This window comes from Polyodon spathula, chromosome 2 (genome assembly GCF_017654505.1).
Source record: "Polyodon spathula isolate WHYD16114869_AA chromosome 2, ASM1765450v1, whole genome shotgun sequence".
Classification (NCBI taxonomy): Eukaryota; Metazoa; Chordata; class Actinopteri; order Acipenseriformes; family Polyodontidae; genus Polyodon; species Polyodon spathula.
The window spans coordinates 65,033,825-65,055,232 of NC_054535.1; the positions used below are offsets into that span (position 1 = coordinate 65,033,825).

A 21,408-nucleotide genomic window follows, 5' to 3' on the forward strand; every position below is an offset into this window, starting at 1 on the left:
AGCAGATTCTCTGTGTATTAAACTAAGCAGAGTGAACAGACAGAAGGTTTGTGGAAATGTCTTTCCATTTCAAATTGATCTTTTCAATCAACACATGAAAAACATTTTAGAACTGGTGAAAAAAGCTGCAGCATCTTACAAAGACCAGAGCTGTTTTTTTTTTTTTTTCTTATCGGAATGCAAATATAAAAATAAAGTGATAGAAAGAAGTTGAGGTTTTCGAGATGCATTGCTAAACATTTTTGTTGAATTACCTTGTGACAGGATGACGTCAGCTGTTTCTACTAGGAAGGAGACTCCGACACAAGAAACCTGCAGGTTAATAAAAAAATAAATAAAAAAACAGGAACAAATTAAACAGGCATGGTGGCCAAAACAAACTGTTAAAGAAAACAATACATACACTTAATATACCGTGATTTCAGGCTGAGCTGCTGTTTTCAATACACAACATGGCTTCACAAAACTCACCTGAACACCAATGATAATTTCTCTCTTTACAGCACATCACACAAACACTAACCTTCACACAGCACATTGACATAAATTCTCAAAACTGTGAACCTGTGAACCTTAACTAGTCATTTAAACATTATTCAATTAATGGCTCCAGCCACATTCCCACTTGTGTTTGATGGTTACACAACACGCACCAAAGTATATATTACTCTCTCTCTCTCTCTCTCTCTCTCTCTCTCTCTCTCTCTCTCTCTCTCTCTCTCTATCTATATATATATATATATATATATATATATATATATATATATATATATATATATATATATATATATATTCTAATATTATAAACCCACTGAAAATTATTCTGGGGATTGCAAAGTACCTGCAGATAATTGATGAATGATACATGCTGTACTGTTTAATCAGGTATTTTGTCACTAGTTTATTTTTTGTTCTTGGAGTGCTGCAGTAAACCCGATGCAGAGTGAGTGGTGAAAATATATATTTATATTTATTTGGATTGAGTTGTATGTATTGCTTTTAGTCTTAAACTTCACCCTCTTAGGGCTTCACCTGTTGTGGAATATCATTTGCAGTTGTCATGGAGACAGGTGGGCTGCAACAGTAACACAGCAGATCGTACCACAGACTCATCTTGTCCTGTACCAAAGGTGGTTATTTGTCAGTGCTTGAAAGCCATAGTGAATAGAGACCAAAACAAATTGACTTTTCTATCCCAAACATGCCAAGACACAACAAAACTCAGTTAGAAATTAAAATGGAAGATGGTAAGTACAGTCAATTATTTGCTTTACCCAAGGATACAAGGGTACAGTACAGTAGATGAAGGTTTGGATTATTGAACAGAGTTATCCAAACCTGCACCTACTGATCTAAAAACAAAACAAAAAAACTTTATTTTTATTGCTTGTAATGATGAGTATTTTTTTTTTTTTTTAATCTTAAATATATAAAAATTGTTCTGAGTTCGATACTTGCATTTTAAAAAGACCACAGGTAACATGTTTCAAAATGTTAAATCTATTTTATTAACAGCTGAAAATAAATATTGTTTTACTGTTTATCTTTAAAAAAATAAGGTAGGACAATTCCTGATAGGAAATATCCTTGGTTGTAGTTTGTGTTTATTTTTCATACGAGCCTTAACATTTTTAAAAAGATTAATTGTTTATTTAGTTATAATATAATTGTTTATTTAGTTATACTAACAATATAATTTAAGGTTCAAGAATGCCCTTATGATGAGTATATCTTTTTTTTTTTTTTCACAATCAGTTACCTCTTACATTGATTTACTAGAAGCATTATCTAATTTAATTGCAAGTTTTAAAATCCAAAGCAAAATAATAATTACATTTTTGAAACAGTAAAACAATATTGAAAACATCTGCGAGAGAATCGTTTATATATTAAAGTGACAAATGGAATATAGACTTATGTAATAAAATCAATTTTTTATGTAATTGTTGTTTTTTTTTCATAGTGGGAATTGAGATTGATGAGCAGGTGGAGCACAACAGTGATGGTAAGAAATGCAAAGCTTTTTGGAGTGATTATTAAACAAATAAATAAAATGTTATCAAAGTACTATACGTTTGCATGTTATTTCCATTCCCAATCATTCATAATAATCTGTAGATTAACATGCTTTTCATGTGTAATGATTACTTCCAAATTAAAAATATATATATATATATATATATATATATATATATATATATATATATATATATATATATATATATCTCAATTATATATTATCAATTATTTGTGCAAGGTTACAGTGTATATCTAGGGATAGTTTGTCCTTTCAACAACATGACTGGTTTAATTTGCATTTACAATCTAAGTGCCAACTAAAATGAAGTAAATAAGCTAAATGATATTTAATTATACCACAAGTACATGAACCACTAAACCTGCTGTTGGCTTACAAATATATTCCATGCCCAAAACAGTTTTTCCCACAGTTGTCAAATTTGTTTGGCTTACAGTAACACATCATTAGTTTACATCCTTTCTATTTTAAAGGCATAATTTATATTGTCTACATTTTCCCAATATTTCATTTCGTACCTCGTTTATATCGTATTATGGGTGTTCTGTATGATTCTCAATTTGTGGTTTATGCTTAGATAATTCCAGAAAAACATGCTTCTGAAAAGACTCCTCAAGGTTGACTGTGGGGAAACACATCAGTGTTGCAAAGTTGCACGATGTTTCAGTGTTTTAGCCAGTGAACATTGTAATTATATAACCTTTACCCAGTATTTATTTTGTCAGATTTTTTCTTCATGGGTTTTATTCCTACTCAGATGATGCAGGGAGACGTGGAAAAACAAATAGAAGACAACAAAACCATAAACCCTCCCCTGCGGGTGTCAGGAAGAACAGAAATAACAACAGGTCCCAACCTCAGGCTCGAAATGGTAGAAGGACTGCAGTGGAAGATGACAGTGAGGATGAAGAAGAGGATGAAGCCCCTAAACCGAGACGAGGGAACAGGAAAAAGCCGGCTAAAGCACAAGACAGCGATGAAGAGAGTGAGGACGAGCAGCCAAACAGGAAGACCAACAAAAAGGGTGGAAACCAAAAGCAGAAAGAGGAGCCGAATAATAAAGAGAAACAAGCTGATAAGAAGGGTAAAGGGAAGGATAAAGATAAAGATGACAGCAAGGATAAAAAGAAGAAAAAAAGGAAAGACAGTAGGTATGTACTGTAGGAGACATGCCTCCATTGAAAGACCTTGTATGTGACCTGGGTTTGGCGGTGGGTCTTTATGGTTTTGGAAAGCAAAATGCAGACAAACTAGTAACTTCTATACCAGCCCATTAGCTCTTTTGTTCTTTTGTAGTTTGTCACTGAGGCATTTAAATTAATGGTGGTATGGATAATACCACAACCATGATAGTGTGATTGCTTTTCCTTAATTGTTTAATGTTTAAGATGCTGTTACCTGACTGTTTTATCTCCTTGGTTCCAGCTCCTCCTCTTCCTCCTCTTCCTCGTCAGATGACGACTCTATGTCTGAGGGAGAAATGGCCAAGCTCATGGAGGAGGTTGAAGAGAAAAAGAAACTTGTGTCCAACATGAGGAATAAACCTTGGCGCATGAAGAGGAGACTGGCGGCACTAAAGTAATACAGTGAGAATGTCTGGGGAATTGCATCTAGTAGTTTACAGCAAATCACTGTTTGAATGTAACAGGCTATTGCTTGTGGTTGTTTTAGGCCTACGAATTAAAAAATAAATAAATAAATAAATAAATAAATAAATTTATAAACCATCTAAAAGTGGTTGTATAATAATTGCAATTTATTAATGGAAAGACATGTCCATTCAATTTATCACAATCTACTGTTAGAATACAAAGTTATTTTCACTGATTGAAATTTATTTCCAAAAAGATTATTAATATTTCACAGTAGAGCTGGACCTTTCTGTACAGTTGTTAGGTTGGGTAATTTGTCAAAATCAAAGACATCTTGGTGATCAAATGCTCTGTTTTATGTTTATATTTACTGGTCAAATTAGTCAAAAAACCAGCTTGGCCAAAATCAAATTAAAGGTCACATTGTCAAATGTCAAATTGGACAAATGACTGTGCTTATTTGTTGGTTGCTCATGTTCAGCAGGTAGTGTGTGTAATAAGTGGTTGTGTACAGTGGCTCTCAAAAGTATTCACCCCCCTTGGACTTTACCACATTTTATTGTGTTACAACATGAAATCAAAATGGATTTAATTAGGAGTTTTTGCCATTGATCAACACAAAAAAGTCCATAATGTCAAAGTGAAAAATAAAATCTACAAATTGTTCTAAATTAGTTACAAATACAAGACAGAAAATAATTGATTGCATAAGTATTTACCTCCTTGAGTCAATATTTGGTAGAGGCAGCTTTGGCAGCAATTACAGCCATAAGTCTATTTGGATAAGTCTTTACCAGCTTTGTACATCTGGACACTACAATTTTTGCCCTTTCTTCTTCGCAAAATTGCTCAAGCTCCTTCAAGTTGGTGAACATCAATTTTCAACTCTTTCCACATATTCTCAATTGGATTGAGGTCCAGGCTTTGACTGGGCCAGTCCAGGACATTTACAGTTTTGTTTTGAAGCCACTCCAGTGTGGCTTTGGCTGTATGTTTGGGGTCATTGTCCTGCTAGAAGTTGAGGCCAAAAAGCTCTATTTTGGTCTCATATGACCATAGAATCGTCTTCCACTTGGTCTCAGAGTCTCCCACATGCCTTCTGGCAAACTCTAGCCGAGATTTGATGTGAGTTTTTTTCAACAATGGCTTTCTTTTTGCCACTCTCCCATAAAGACCAGTTTTGTGAAGTACCTGGGCTATTGTTGTCGTATGCACAGTGTCTCCCAGCTCAGCCATGGAAGATTGTAACTCCTTTAGAGTTGCCATAGGCCTCTTGGTGGCCTCCCTGACTAGTGCCCTTGCACGGATATTCAGTTTTTGAGGACGGCCTGTTCTAGACAGATTCACAGTTCTCTCCATTTCTTAATAATGGACTTTACTGTGCTCTGGAGGATATTTAATGCCTTGGAAATGTTCTTATAGCCTACCCCTGATTGGTGCTTTTGAAGAACCTTATTCCGGATTTGCTTTGAATGTTCCTTCGTCTTCATGCAGTTTTTGTTAGAAAATGTACTAACCAACTGTGGGACCTCCCAAAGACAGGTGTATTTAACCTTAAATCATGTGAAACAACTTAATTGCACACAGGTGGACTCCATTCAACTAATTATGCGACTTCTAAGGACAATTGGTTGCACTGGAGCTTATTTAGGTGTGTCATAGCAAACGGGGTGAATACTGATGCAATCAATTATTTTGTGTTTTATATTTGTAATTAATATAGAACAATTTGGAGATTTAATTTTTGACTTTGACATTATGGACTTTGTGTTGATCAGTGGCAAAAACTCCTAATTAAATCCATTGATTCCATGTTGTAACACAATAAAATGTGAAAAAGTCCAAGGGGGTGTCAATACTTTTGAGATCCACTGTATGTATTGTAATTAAAAAATGTTTTATTTATTGAAGATTCCTTTTCTCTACACAATCCTCCCTTTAGAGAAGCTCAAAGTTTTGTGGAAAAATTCGAAGGGGCTTTGGGCAAAGGAAAAGGAAGAAGACTGTTTGCCTATAAAGTAATGATGAGGAAGGCAAGTCATTTCTGATCACATCACACTTCTTATTAAGCAATAGAACCTGAAGAAGAGGGTTTTACTGCCTGGTAAGGCCCACCTCGTGAGTTTAAATGTTCCGAGCCAAAGGTTTCCTGTTTGTTTTTGTTGTGATTTTATGCAGCAGTATTTTTTTTTTTTGTTTTGTTTTGTTTTTTTGCTAATGAATACAAATGATTTTGTCAATATTCGTAGAGTAATGCGGTTTGCATTTGCCTTCAGGCTTCATTATCCAAACAGTAGACTATGTCACAATTCAATATTAAATATTAAAATGTCAATATTAAAAAATCTGTTCTTCTGTTCAGGTACCTCATACAAAAAAGCAAACATGGTTTGTGAACTGCTTGTAAAAGAATACTAGTGCAGCTAACTTTGTATTTAGGATTTAGGATTTGAGTGCAGGTTTGTGTATTTGTGTAAGTTTCAGTAGTTAAGTTACCGTTGGGTCCAAAAATGTGTTTGCAGAAAAAAAAAAAAAAAAAACTAAAAACGTTTTAATAATGAAAACTATCTAGTTGTCTACATATGTAAATGCTGATCGTGCTGTTTGTTCAATAAGTTGTTTACAGTGAGTTCATAAATTGTGTTCAAAGCCTCCTTCTTGGCTTTGTTTGTTAGAGTGATATGCTGAAATAAAGTTGCTGAAAGTAATCAGACTGCATCCAGTTGTTTGATTTCTTCAACTTGTCATTCAAACCATAGACTAGTTGTCATTGGCTACTGTATTGCCGCTGAAAGCAAACACTATCCTCAATTTTTTTTAACTTTATTTTCTATACTAAATTTAAATAGATATATTGAACATACAGACAACGAGGAAGCAGACATGCAACATTCATAGGGCATGTACTAGAACGATATTTTCTTTCATCAAGCAGAATAAAGTTTAATCATATGAATACTGTAATTTCTGGCCAATTGATCGGGAACCGTGATTAAACATAGGTTGAATGATAACATTCAAGGTCCTTTACCAGAAATTAAGGACCTCCTATTGACCAATTAGGTTAAAGGAAATCACTGATCCATTTTCTAATATACAGTATACTGTAGTCAATACTCGTTCTATAATAATAATACTGCTATGCTACAATTCTTCTTTTCTTTTAATAGAAATGGATCAAGTTTCAAAGAGATTTTGACAATTTTAAGACTTCCTGTATCCCTTGGGAGAGGAAGATAAAGGAAGTTGAAAGTAAGTAGGGTTTTGCTAATATTAAAACACCTTCCAAAGAAACAATGCTATGTCACTCTTATAGAGAGAATTAGAATATGTTATGTATATATATGTACCCAAATAATCTTACATCTTAAAAAAGCTCAGTTAAAAACAAACGTGAGGTGGAAGCACTGGAGCATGCAACATTTACTGTCCTTACTGTTTTACAGTGGTATTAGTGTGTAGATAAAGATCTCTTTTCAGTGGACAAATTGATAACCTGCCTTTTGAATATTTGTACCTGACCCAAGGTACAGTACAAGTAATAACAAATACAAAATCCAAGGTTTCTCTGAGCAGCCATGACAAACCTATAGCAAAATCAATATTAGTACTGGCTGTTGCTGCAGAACCATGACCAAGTAACACAACAGCAGCCGCTACTTTGTCCCAATATGCTTTTGAGTGGGTTTATGAAGCAGTTATATGCTTTTTATTTTATCCACAGGTCACTTTGGATCCTCTGTAGCCTCCTATTTCATATTTCTCAGATGGATGTATGGAATGAATTTGGTTCTTTTTGGCATCACATTTGGGCTGGTTGTAATACCTGAGGTACTGTTAGAGTAATTTAACAAATGTAATGTGGCAGCCAATTATAATACAGATTTGGTTTAGCCCATGTATAACTTTATCTTTAATTCCAGGTTCTAATGGGGCTACCTTATGGAAGTATTCCCCGCAAAACTGTCCCAAGAGCTGAACAGGCTAAAGCTATGGACTTCTCAACACTCTGGGACTTTGATGTATGTAGGTTCAGCAGTAGAAAAGCTAATGAAAATTGGAGATAATTTAAGCAATTAGGATCTTCATATTCTTTTAGTTTGGGTTTGTATTTTAGGAAATACAAGATTTGTAACTTTAGGGCGTTTTTCTCCTTTCATAAAAAATGGTGCTAACCACACTTTGGAGTGAATTTCCTCGTAATGCTCAGCAGATAAGCCTGTATACAACACACAATAATTGCATGGCAAGTTCTGTAATGTCATGCAGGTACCATTGAAAGTGATTCTGATTGAACAGATTTTCTGCTAGAATTTTCTCTAGTTTTACTTACATTAGGATTGAGGGTTTAAGTTTTTGACATTGTATATTAATGACATTTTTTTTCACAGGGTTATTGTAAGTACTCAGTCCTTTTTTACGGTTATTACAATAATCAACGGACAATTGGCTTACTGAAATTCAGATTACCTTTGGCATACTTGATGGTCGGGATTGGCACTTTTGGGTACAGTCTGATGGTCGTTATACGAACGTGAGTGATGTTTTTACATGTATGTGCTTTTTCTCTCTAATGGAGCATTAACACAATGATACCTAACTATTGGATACAATATCATTTACAAGGGTTGACTGGGAAATTACTTGACCTCAGATGTGTCGAACAATAAAACAACTATTGATTGATTGTGTATATTATAAAGCAACTTTTAGCAAGCTTAACCCAGAAGCACAAAATTGAACCGTGTATCACTACATTCTAACGACAACATTGCTTCTTAAGGAATACATCCCTGATTAGAGTGCATTAGTTAGTAGACCATGTGGTGAAGGTTTTAAATAGCTGAGCCACTGGCTATATTACAAACAGGGTCAAATACTAAGGTAATCAGAGTTTATTGCATTTAGAAACCAGTGAACATAACACTTATTTATATTAAACATTTTTACATTCCAGATTTATTTACATTTTCAATGTTTTACTTCTCTTTCATTTTGAGTTGGATGTTATGTGGTCATTTTTGTGTGGTAGTGACTTGGAGTGTACTTCCTGATTGGTGGATGGAAGTTCAAAGGTTTATAATATTAAATATTTCCACTGTCTGTTGTTCTGTCTTTCAGAATGGCTTCAAATGCCAATGAAAGTGGAGGGGATGGTGAAGACTCTGACTTCCTTTTCTGCTGGAAAATGTTTACCAGTTGGGATTACCTGATTGGTAATTCAGAAACAGCTGACAACAAATTTGCTTCCATTACTACCAGCTTTAAAGTAATTATCTTAAAAGTCCTTTTTTAGCAATCTTCTTTGATTTTAATGTTCAGAAGCCCTATATAAACCATTTTGGTAATTAACTTAATTTGGTAGGAAGGTATTGTGGATGAAGAGGAAAACCAGAAGGATGAAAATATCCATTTAAGAAGATTCCTTCGTGTCTTGGCAAACTTCCTTATTATTTGCAGTTTAGGTGGAAGTGGTTATCTTATTTACTTTGTGGTAAAACGGTCACAGGACTTTGCTACCAGGAATGATCTGGGATGGTATGAGAAAAATGAGGTAAGGTGTTTTCTCTTTATACATTAGTTGAAATTGACAACACAGTGTACTTCTTGTCACACAAATCTTCCAATTCAATTTTATTTTAGTAGTCTAAAATAAATAGGGTAAAAGGATAAAGGGATTTGGAGGGAAGGTGATCAACCTTCAAAAAAGTTTTAATTTACCATCAGATGATGTGAAAAGCCAGGAGCTAGTTGCATATTAAGTTTAAGGTTACATCTACCTTCATCTAGCATTCAGCAACACCTTTAAACTCAAACACTTATGCCCTGTTTCTACCACCCGGCAGCTGCCCACCACAACAAAACTGGATGTGTCCGTGGCCCACTCAAGCGGCTGAGCATGGCTCTCTGCTCAGGATTTGATGTCCAATTTAGCCAAACGGGCTATAAAGGAAGTGCGTCATCATGTAAAGTGCCTATAGAAAGTCTACACCCCCTTGATCTTGTTTCATGTTTTGTTTTGTCATTGCCTCAGTTTCATGCATTTAAATGAGGATTTTTTTTCCACTTATTTACACACCATACTCCACATTGTTAAGGGGAAAAAAGTTTTGTTGTCAATATATATATATATATATATATATATATATATATATATATATATATATATATATATATATATATATATATAAAAATACAAACCTGAAAGATCATAATTGGATAAGTCTCCACCCTCCCTGAGTTAATACTTGGTGGAAGCACCTTTGGCAGCAATTACAGCTGTGAGTCTGTTGGGATAGTCTTTGGCTGCATGCTTTCAGTTGTTGTCATGCTGAAAGGTTAACTTCTGTCCCAGTTTCAGCTTTCTTGCAGAGGGCAGCATGTTTTCCTTAAGGACTTCTCTGTACTTAGCTCCATTCATTTTCCCCTATCCTGACAAGTGCCCCAGTCCCTGCTGATGAGAAACGTCCCCAGAACATGATGTTGCCACCACGTGCTTCACAGTACGGATGGTGTTCTTTGGGTGATGAGTTGGGTTTGCACCAAACATAATGCTTTGCATTTAGGCTAAAAAGTTCCATTTTAGCTTCGTCAGACCACAAAACTTTTTGCCACGTGGCCACAGAATCTCCTGAGTGTTTTTTTGCATACTTCAAACAGGATTCAAGGTGGGCTTTCTTGAGTAATGCCTTCCTTCTTGCCACCCTACCATACAGGCCAGATTTGTGGAAATAATAATATCCCATTTGCTTGGGATATTATTGTCACATGCACACTTGGGGTATTGTTGCACACTACCCTTGGCCATAAAAACCTATAGCTCTTGCAAAGTTGCCATTGGCCTCTTGGTAGCCTCTCTGATCAGTCTCCTTCTTGCTCGGTCATCCAGTTTGGACGGACGGCCTGATCTAGGAAGGGTCTTGGTGGTCCCATACACCTTCCACGTCTTAATGATTGCCTTGACCATGCTACAAGGGATATTCAAGGCCTTTGATATTTTTTTATACCCATCCCCTGATCTGTGCCTTTCAACAATTGTCTCCCAGAGTTCTTTTGAAAGCGCCTTGGTGCTCATGGTTGAGTCTTTTCTTTGAAATGCACTACCCAGCAGAGGGAACCTACAGGAACTGCTGAATGTATCCTGAAATCATGTGAATCGCTATAATTTAACACATGTGGAGGCCACTTAACTTGCTGTGTGATTTTGAAGGCGATTGGTTACACCTGAGCTAATTTACGACTGCTTTTGCAAGTGGTGGACACTTATCCAACCAAGCTATTTCAGTTTTTATTTTTAATTCATTTTCTAGAATATTTTTTTCACTTTGAAGTTGTGGGGTAGGATGTGTAGATAAATGAAAAAAAGCATATTTTAATGCATTTTAATTCCAGGTTATAAGGCATCAAAAGGTAAAAATTTTGAAAGGGGGTGTAGACTTATAGGCAATGTAGCTAGGAGGTGTGTAAGCTCTTTGTTTACAGCTATGATGAAACATGTGGAACTTGATATTTAAAAACTATGCAACATTAGCCCAAGAAAACAAATAAAAAAGTTTTCCTACATGCCAGTAGGTGTGCATAGGTTATTATTGTATCGTTATTTTGCATGTAGGAGTGTGATGCCTTTGTTTTTAAAAGAGAACACAAACTGAAATTAAATGAAAAAGTATTGATGAAGATTTACGAACCATCTGTCTTCTTTTGGAGGCTTCATTCAATTGGGTCTTCAGAAGGCTGTCTAAAATTGTAGGTAGTGCCATAATGAAAATAACAATGACTATTCTTCCATTTCAGCTTCAATTGCTCGGACTGCTTTGTTATAAACGCAGCGTTACTGGCGGTTTCTTTAAAGTAAAGCAAAACAAAATACAATCCCACAATCCCCCAGTGACTTTTGACACACAGCAAGAATTGCCAAGGTTTGCCAGGTTTGGAAAGTTTTGATGACTAGCCATAGACAGCTGAAGCTTGTAGCGGCAGGGAGTGGAAACAAAGCTTTATGGTTGTAAACTAAGCATTTCTGGATATGCATTTCTGGATGTTCATCTAAATGATCACAATGTTTACATTCAAAACAATTGAGCAAACACTTGACAAACAAACCAACTGCGAAGAAAAAGCTGAAGGGGAAAGTATTTGTTCTGTTCTTTGGGATAACCGGCTGCTTTACTTGTATGTTGATGTGTTGCCCTCTAGGTTGAGATAGTGATGTCCTTGCTAGGACTGGTCTGCCCTCCACTCTTTGAGAGCATTGCTGAACTAGAGGAATACCACCCACGTATCGCACTAAAGTGGCAGCTGGGGAGAATTTTTGCCTTATTCCTCGGAAACTTATATACTTTCCTTTTTGCACTGTTTGATGAGGTGAATCAAAAGGTAAAGTGAAAATCACCTTTTTCTTGTTATTTAAAAAAAAAAAAAAATATATACATTTTTGTGACTAAGTAAAGCATGTGGTTTAAAAAAAACTGCCAAAAATGTTTCCACTCAGCCTGAAATATATAGCTATGTAGAATTACAGTACTTTGAAAGTCATATTTTGTGGAATAAACAATCAATTCAAAATACTAAAAACTTTGCTATTGTAAGGAATGACACTTAAAATGACTGCCATAAGATAGATTAGTTGTCCTCATTCAAATTGACATTTACAGTCACATATTTTTTTTTTTTGTTTGTTTGTTTTATTTCAGCTTGCAGTGGAGGAGTCTATAAAGAATGCCACAATATGGGCAACACAGATGCACTACGCCAATTTCACAGGGAACACATCTGCCACCCCACCACCCATAGACCCTGCCGATGTAATCAGAGGACCATGCTGGGAAACCACTGTTGGAATTGTAATTCTGCACTTACTGGTTATTGTTATTACAATTCAGAATACAATCTGGGGGAAATTCACATTGCCATTTACTCCAAAGTGTCATTAGTAAGGCTGCCAAGGTTGTTATTGTTATTTTTTAATGTGTAAACTACCTGCAGGAAACTGAATAGCACCATTTAAATGATGAGTGGGGCCTTGTCAAGCAAAGTAAATGTTGGAATATTGAATATTAATAATAATTTTAAAAAAAAATACTTTATTACTAAGCAATACACATGTGTAAGGTAGTGAATTCAAAGCATTTGGAACAATGCAAGGCTAATTAAAATAAAGCACAATCTTAAGCACACACCAACTGTGAGTTAAGTTTCACTTTTACCAACAAACTTAATCTCAAGGTAATTTACAGAAGCAAATTTAGTGTAAAAATAAATGTGAAAAGATGTACTTTAAAAAATAAAAAATAAATAAAATATTAGTGGTTGTATCAGAGGTATTGCTTACATATTTTAAACAAGAACTCTGAATTGAACTTTGCCTACCTTTCCCTATACTGCTCCACATAGAGGAAGTTGAGTCCCTTCAGGTGCATTGTGGACTCTGTAGTTTCTTATCTAATGCTTGTATACCAAACAAATAAATAGTACATTGGGGCTTTTTAAAGAAAACAAAAAGAAAGATTGTGCATAAGAAATGCTGACATACAGAGCTGCCCCTAGATTTTCTAAATAAAAATAGAATGTATGGGTAAAAAAATATTATAACACAATCAAATATGTCAAGTTGGTTTTTGGCAGTAATGCACAAGTGGTGCAGCAAAACTATTGTTAAGAAAAACATGTATAAAGGAGAATTAATTAAAAACACAATTTTCCGCCCTTGAACATTGAAAGTATTTTTAAATTTAATAGTAAGTTGTGTTGTTAACCATTTGCCATTTAAATTATCGCCCATGATATATACGATTTAAGCGATTGTGCCTGTCAATGAAGGTCCTACCGCATGATAGTTGACCCTGACTGGGGCATGTAATTGACAGTCGGTGCTTCGAGGTTCCAGCAGGCATCTACTGTTGATTGGCTGATGGTACTGAATTGTTTTCTAATCAGGAACTTGATAGATTCAAGAGCATTTTTAAAAACACTGTCTAAACTGAGAAACATAAGCACAGCTTTTAAATTCTTTACACCTTGTGACTGGGTGAATGAAACAGGTACTAACAGGATTAATTTTTTAAAGTGTCGAAAGTGGCATCTCTGGTGGCTGTTGTATTACAAATTGATAACTGTATATCCAAATTTCTGATTTTAGTTATTCTCAGAACTAACCAAATTCTAAAAAGTAAATTGTTGTAAAATGAATAGTTTTTTTTTTAAATTACATTTATTATGTTGTTATTGTTTTGCAGGAGTTTGTGAAGCTTACTGTTTCTGACATACAAGTTACATATATTACTATTTTGGTTGGAGATTTCCTTCGAGCTGTGATTGTGCGATTCCTTAATTATTGCTGGTGTTGGGACCTGGAATCTGGATTTGTAAGAATACCTATGTTTTTAAAACTGTCTGTTATCATATCTTAAAGCATTCAACCATAAACTCTAACACTATGAAAAGATGCAACAAGTAGAAAAACAAATTGCTTTAAGTCTTCACCTAATATAGGTTTCAAATAGCTATTAAACTTTTAGATTTAGAAAATCTTGCATTTTTGTGAAAATAAACTTTATTAAACAGTATGTAATCCTTTTAATTAGCCATTATTCAGCAGCTGCTGTTCAAGCTTAAGTTGAACTTCATAATGACTTCTTGATGCATTAGCACTAATCAAATAATATATATATATATAATTATATATATATATATATATATATATATATATATATATATATATATATATATATTTTTTTTTTTTTATTATGCACAGCCATCTTATGGAGAGTTTGATATAAGTGGTAATGTGCTGGGACTTGTCTTCAATCAAGGAATGATCTGGTATGAATTGCTGTGTCCTATCATAGAAAACTGAATTTAAAAATAAAAAGAGCAACTGATAGCACAATAGCAGAATAAACCAAAAACATCAATGTATCAGAAATAATATTCTACTTACTCTAAATTGATTATTACTAACACACCTCTGCAGCCTTTCTTTCTGTTTTCTACATGCTGTTATATCTGTCAGATTCTACCTTTCTCTTATCGACACAATTTCCATGTTTTTCTTTATTTTATATTTGCTGACTTCTAAGCTTTCAAGCCTAACCAATGTTCTTTAAAATGAGAAGTACTTGATTTCTAATTTTAATCTGCATTTTAGGATGGGCGCCTTCTATGCTCCAGGACTAGTTGGAATTAATGTCCTGCGTCTGCTGACTTCCATGTACTACCAGTCCTGGGCTGTAATGAGTTCTAATGTTCCTCATGAACGCATTTTCAAAGCATCCAAGTCCAATAATTTTTACATGGGACTCCTGTTGCTGATCTTGTTCCTAAGTTTGTTACCAGTAGTCTACACCATCATGACCTTACCACCTTCATTTGACTGTGGACCCTTCAGGTAAGTATGTTACTATAAATGTTCTGTAGCACACATGAGGCAGGCACACAGGTGAAGAGCTACATGGCATGCACACAACACTGGCAAGAATTTTTGGTATATATGATTGTTTCTTTTCAGATTTGAAGTGCTTCAAACAATGTTATAAATTCCATTATATGAGAATATAGCCTCATTACCATTACACGTTGTTGTTTAAATGTGTGTGTGGTTTACCCCCCCATTTTTCTTTTATCATGTTTGCAAGAGTTTGCAAAATAGGTTTTTGTTTTTTTTGTTTTTTTTCTGGAATCAATAAGCGCAGACAATTGAGAGAAAATCATAAAGTAATTGCAGCTAGTTCACGGGACAGAACCAAGGGCTGTGTGGAGAAAGAAGCTTTAGGGGAGGAAAGTGCTTGTATGTCTTCTTATAGCATGTCCCAGGTGACAAAAAAGACTGGGAGAGAATTGCTGAGGTTGAGAGAACTAAATAGGTTGAGGATCCTGGGAAGACTGTTCTATAGGAGCACTGGGACCTGAGGGGTTGGGGAGAAGAAAAGCAGGTTCCAACAATACATGTGAGGGCAGAACAGTGGGGCGGAGCCCTTGCTGATCCACTCCCCAAGGTTACAATAAAATAGTTAAATAAATTTTTTTCTGCCATGCATGGCCATTTATTACAGTACATAGGTCTCAAACATACCATTTTAAAGCATGAAAGGAACCGCATGTATTTTCATTTTAAAGCAATCTAGTATTACACTAGATCATTCCATCTGGAGGGTGAAATTGTCCTCATCCCTGCACTGGCTTCTTTCCTGTCAATAACCAATCAGCTGTATCCCCTTTTGACTGTCATGTTTTCAATCAGTAACATACAGTAGTAACTTGACCCAGAAGAAACCGCTTAGGGTAAAATGACCAAAAAAGTAAAGCGCTAACATATTGGAAGACAAGGCAGGCAAGCTGAAACAGTAAGGAACAGGGTTCCGAAAAATATATCGTTACATGTCCCCACGTGTTGCTACAAATGTTTAAATAACATATCTGTATTTTTTTCTTTTCACTGTTAACATCCATTACATCTTTTTACACATAACTTGTTTCAAAGTTCTTTTCAAAGTGGTCGCTGTACTGCACTGATAGTGTAAGAATTAATGACCACATTGTCAAACAGGTAACACAGCAATAACGATCCACAATGTGGTACGGAACAGAAAAGTCAGAGCACTTGTTTTTATATATATATATATATATATATATATATATATATATATATATATATATATATATATATATATATATATATATATAATCACTCTTCCTGTAATGATTTAGAAGACAGATCTAAAACCACAGTGCACTAGAGCAGCCATTTTAGCGTCAGATGTCTGTTTTAATGTTTACTATAACACGTTTCTGCACATTTAAGACCAAAATTTAAAATGGGTAAGATTGATGGGATTATTTTGTTAGCTACAATTACAATTAAGTCTCAGTATTGAAGCCACAATTAAGAAATGTCATTGAGAAAAGTCTGATTTATTGATGTTGATTTCACCTACCAATTACACACAATTGTATAATTAATATAATATTGTACATGTTCTACATGAGTAAAGTAAAATTAGGCATTACTGAGATAAGGAATTCATTTTTTAATTTGACTACCCTGAGTCAATATGGAACTCTGAACACTAATGATAACTAATTGGTTTGTTTGTGAACAGTGGGAAATCGAAAATGTTTGATATTATTATGGAGACAATTGAATTAGATTTTCCAGCCTTTGTTGGAAATATCTTCAGCTACGTAGCCAACCCAGGACTGATTATCCCTGCTGTTCTGCTGATGGTGTAAGTATTAGAAATATACATATTAAAATATTGTTTAACTAGTAACTTTTCAGTCCCCATCTGGACAATACTAACATACAGCATACAGTGGCTCTCAAAAGTATTCACCCCCTTGGACTTTTCCACATTTTATTGTGTTATTGTGTTGTGGAGTTTTTGTCATTGATTAAAATAAGATTGCATAAGTATTCACCCACTTTGCTATGACACACCTAAATAAGCTCTGGTGCAACCACTTGTCTTTAGAAGTCACATAATTAGTTGAGTGGAGTCCACCTGTGTGCAATTAAGGTGTTTCACATGATTTCAGGTTAAATACATCTGTCTCTGGGAGGTCCCACAGTTGGTTAGTAAATTTCCTAACAAAAACTGCATCATGAAGACGAAGGAACATTTAAAGCAAATCCAGAATAAGGTTCTTCAAAAGCACCAATTAGGGGTAGAATATAAGAACATTTCCAAGGCATTCAATATCCCCCGGAGCACAGTAAAGTCCATTATTAAGAAATGGAGAGAATATGGCACAACTGTGAATCTGTCTAGAACAGGCCGTCCTTAAAAACTGAGTATCCTGGCGAGAAGGGCACTAGTCAGGGAGACCACCAAGAGGCCTGTGGCAGCTCTAAAAGAGTTAGTCTTCCATAGCTGAGCTGGGAGACACTGTGCATATGACAACAATAGCCAGGGTGCTTCACAAAACTGGACTTTATGGGAGAGTGTCAAAAAGAAAGCCATTGTTGAAAAAAGCTCAATCAAATCTCGGCTAGAGTTTGCCAGAAGGCATGTGGGAGACTCTGAGACCAAGTGGAAGAAGATTCTATGATCTCATGAGACCAAAAGAGAACTTTTTGCCCACAACGCTAAGCACTATGTTTGGCGCAAGCCTAACACTGCACATCATCCTGAGAACACCATCCCTACCATGAAGCATAGTGTTGGCAGCATCATGCTATGGGGATGCTTATCTACGCCAGGGCCTGGAAAGCTTGTGAAGATAGAGGGCAAAATGGATGCAGTAAAGTACAGAGAAATCCTGGGACTCGGGAGAAGATTAATCTTCCAGCAGGACAATGACATCAAACATACAGCCAAAACCACATTGGAGTGACTTAAAAATAAAAAGGTCAATGTCCTGGAGTGGCCCCGTCAAAGCCCGGACCTCAATCCAATTGAGAATATATGGAAAGAGTTGAAAATTGCTGTTCACCAAAGGTCCCCATCCAACTTGACGGAGCTTGAGCAATTTAACAAAGAAGAATGGGCAAAAATTGAAGTGTCCATTTGTACAAAGCTGGTAGAGACTTATCCAAATAGACTCATGGCTGTAATTGCTGCCAAAGGTGCCTCTACCAAATACTGACTCAAGGGGGTGAATACTTATGCAATCAATTAATTTTCTGTTTTGTATTTGTAATTAATTTAGAACAATTTGTAGATTTTATTTTTCACTTGGACATTATGGACTTTTTTGTGTTGATCATTGGCAAAAACTCCTAATTTAAGTCCATTTGATTCCATGTTGTAACACAATAAAACATGGAAAAGTCCAAGGGGGGTGAATACTTTTGAGAGCCACTGCAGGCTGTGATTTTTACAGCAGAACCTCAAAATGTTCACAAGTGTGAAATGTCTGGACTCTGAAACATTGATAAACCAAATGTTTAAAAACTATATAAATACTAATGTGTTTATAATCTGTAGTGGGATATGTATGTTTAATTATTTAATACTGTTCTGTAATTAATTGGCTTTATAAATTCAAGCTGTCCAAACCTATAGGATTACACTGATTATACCGTGTAACAAATTTTTTATTTATTTTTTTGTTCCTGGGTAGTAAGTGTTATTTCCTAATTGCTTATGCCTCAAAAGTATAGAAAATGCTATTATTCCCCAGAAACTTTGCTTTTGTGACCAGGACAGTGAAATATCACTATTTCCAATGGGAAAACAGGCAAATGTGTGTCTTTTCGTTCACATAAAGTCAGAAAAAAACAACATATGAATCCAAATTAACATGTATTTATACTAAAGTAATACAAAAATGACTACAAAAGATTTAGAAGTGAGTAGTTTTTCGAGATTTACGATTATACTGTATTTATATTTTGAAATATCACTGTCCTGGTCACAAAAGCAAAGTTTGTGGGGAATAATAGCCATTTTCTATACTTTTGAGGCATAAGCAATTAGGAAATAACACTTACTACCCAGGAACAAAAATTGTGTTCATAGTGTTATTAGAACAACATGCAAGAGAAAGAAAAAAAAAACATTGCTTTTATCCTTCTATTCTAGAAGGCTTTGTTAAGTCACAATTTATTTTAATCAAATTACAGTTTCCTTGTTTGTTAAACTTGTGAAAATGTGCACTAAAAAAGCATTTGTTATCTAATCCACAGGTTGGCGATTTATTATTTAAATGCTGTTTCCAAAGCGTATGAAAATTCAAATCTGGAACTTAAAAAAAAAATGCAAATGGTACGTGTAGTGGGTTGGTAAGGTCCAAAGCAGAAACAATACACAATGATTGTATTGTCCTTGTAAAAGGCTCCCATAGTAAAAGTGTTGGAAAGTGTAATAAAGCATCTAGCGAAAGTATGGCAAAGCAAAGGTAATCATTGTAAAGCCCAAACAGGTTTTGTAAAGTATATTAAAAAAACACATAGTATAACCATGGCAAAAGCATGGGACAACTGCTAAATTACAGTGCAGATTTACTGTGGTAAACATTTATAACAGGTAACAAATACTGCTGTAGCTTTTCAGTGCAGTACATTGTGCCACTATCCGTATCTGGGAAGATGTGTCCAGTCAACATTATCGATTTAGTCAAGAGATCCAAATACCCGTCTCATAACTGGCTTGTCCATAGATTATACTGGAAAAGAGATGGGCAACACCAGCAGTAAAGTGTCAATTGCAACTCGGCATTTAAAATACTATTGATGCCATTCCATCCATCTAATACCAGTTACCCATAAGTGAACCTACATCTGAATATTAACTATCAGCAATCTCTAGCCTTCTGAACAATATCAAGGGTTTAACATTTAGCATTACTTTGATCTCATGGTTTATTCTGTATATAGTTGTAAAAATACCACTAACATACAAACTGTTAAAATGCTGAAATGTGTCCCTTTAACAGCAACGAGATGAAGAGAAGAACCGAAGGAACAACCAAGATAGCACAAATTCGATAATGAAAGATTTAGAAGACCTGCTGCCCATCAAGTCTGAGGATGGTAACAATACTGCACCAGGTAAATGGGATTCTTTGGATATATACTTTGGAAATGAGTCAGTAAGATCTTTGAACTGAAAAGCGTGTGAGTGCTCAACTGGAGTATAATATACTGAATGACCACCTCTTTATGCAGAATTATGGGGTGGGATTTGTGATGTAAAACCACTTGTCTATAAGTTGAGACCAAACCACCTTCATGTGTGACTTACAGCAACTGACTTCCCAGGCTTGCAGAGGTGAAAGGCTTGTTGCCACAGCTTCCTTCTCACCACCCTATCCACAGAGAAATCTTTCTCTGAGACACAGGCTGCATCTTGCCAGAACCCCCTTGAAATGTACATTTCAAATGTTTTTGGTTAAATATAAATTCATTTGAATTTGATGCACTGATACACTTTTTTATGATTTATTTTTTATGAGTTTCCAATCAATGTTTAAATCAATTTTAGAGATACGCTTTCTGCATAGTTCCACATACAGTCATTGGATTCTAAATTGCCATCCTCTGTTTTTCCCTTCTTTTAAGAGAACAAGGCAAGCACCAACAAGAATGACCCACCAAAAGCTCCAAAAGGAGCTGACAAACAAGGAGGGGCATCTCGCAATGGAAGCCGTGTGAACCCCGAGAAGGAGATGTCACTGGCAGTACAAAACCCCCGCATTGCAGTGACAAGGCCACCAGGACCCAGACCGCCCGGGCCCTTACCTGGAAACCCACAACTGACTGTCCCTGGCCAGCGTGGACGAGGTCCGCCCCAGAGAGTAGGAAGAGGGCAGCCCAGGCACTAACACGTCCACCTCACTCTGACTTGTAATTACTGTCTTCACTCAGTCAATGTGGATTCAGCTTTGTTCAGTGCTCTTTGCAACTTTATCATGAAATAAACCCTCAGCTCTACCACAATGGGTAATTAAAGGTTGATTCAAGGTATGAACAGGTTTTCTTTTTTCCCAAAGGAGATAATCACTGATTACGAAAGCCAAAATTGCACAGTGTAAATAAGCAACAAATCCACATCAACTAAATATGTACTGTACTGAGTGGAACTGATTAGGAGTAACTGAACAGTTTGTTCCTAAAGGTATGATTCTCTACTTTTACTGATAAATTATTAACAAGCTAAAATACCACTGATTGCTTTATGTGTGTTTGCAATGATCAAAATTTGAGGTAGTGACTTTTTGATTTTATCTGTATGTGATATTGTAAAATAATGTATAGGAGATATACTACTGGTCATTTCTTTACCAATGTTTTATTATTGCATATTTGAAAATAGGGTTACCATAATTCAGATCCTCAAA

General features: G+C 35.4%; 1 protein-coding gene across 1 annotated transcript; it reads left to right on the plus strand.

Annotated features, from left to right (window-relative positions):
• Nucleotides 1-1,126: 1,126 nt before the first annotated feature.
• Nucleotides 1,127-20,985, plus strand: LOC121326841 (transmembrane channel-like protein 2-A). The gene is made up of 21 exons (XM_041270418.1): nt 1,127-1,247; nt 1,964-2,005; nt 2,796-3,189; nt 3,464-3,616; nt 5,573-5,663; nt 6,801-6,882; nt 7,355-7,461; nt 7,554-7,652; nt 8,022-8,164; nt 8,752-8,899; nt 8,996-9,184; nt 11,827-12,006; nt 12,324-12,473; nt 13,866-13,994; nt 14,384-14,451; nt 14,777-15,016; nt 16,728-16,853; nt 17,197-17,199; nt 19,256-19,334; nt 20,005-20,119; nt 20,630-20,985. Exons 1-21 carry the CDS (start codon nt 1,202-1,204, stop codon nt 20,890-20,892), a joined length of 2,847 nt encoding a protein of 948 aa, XP_041126352.1. The 5' UTR covers nt 1,127-1,201; the 3' UTR covers nt 20,893-20,985.
• Nucleotides 20,986-21,408: the final 423 nt, after the last annotated feature.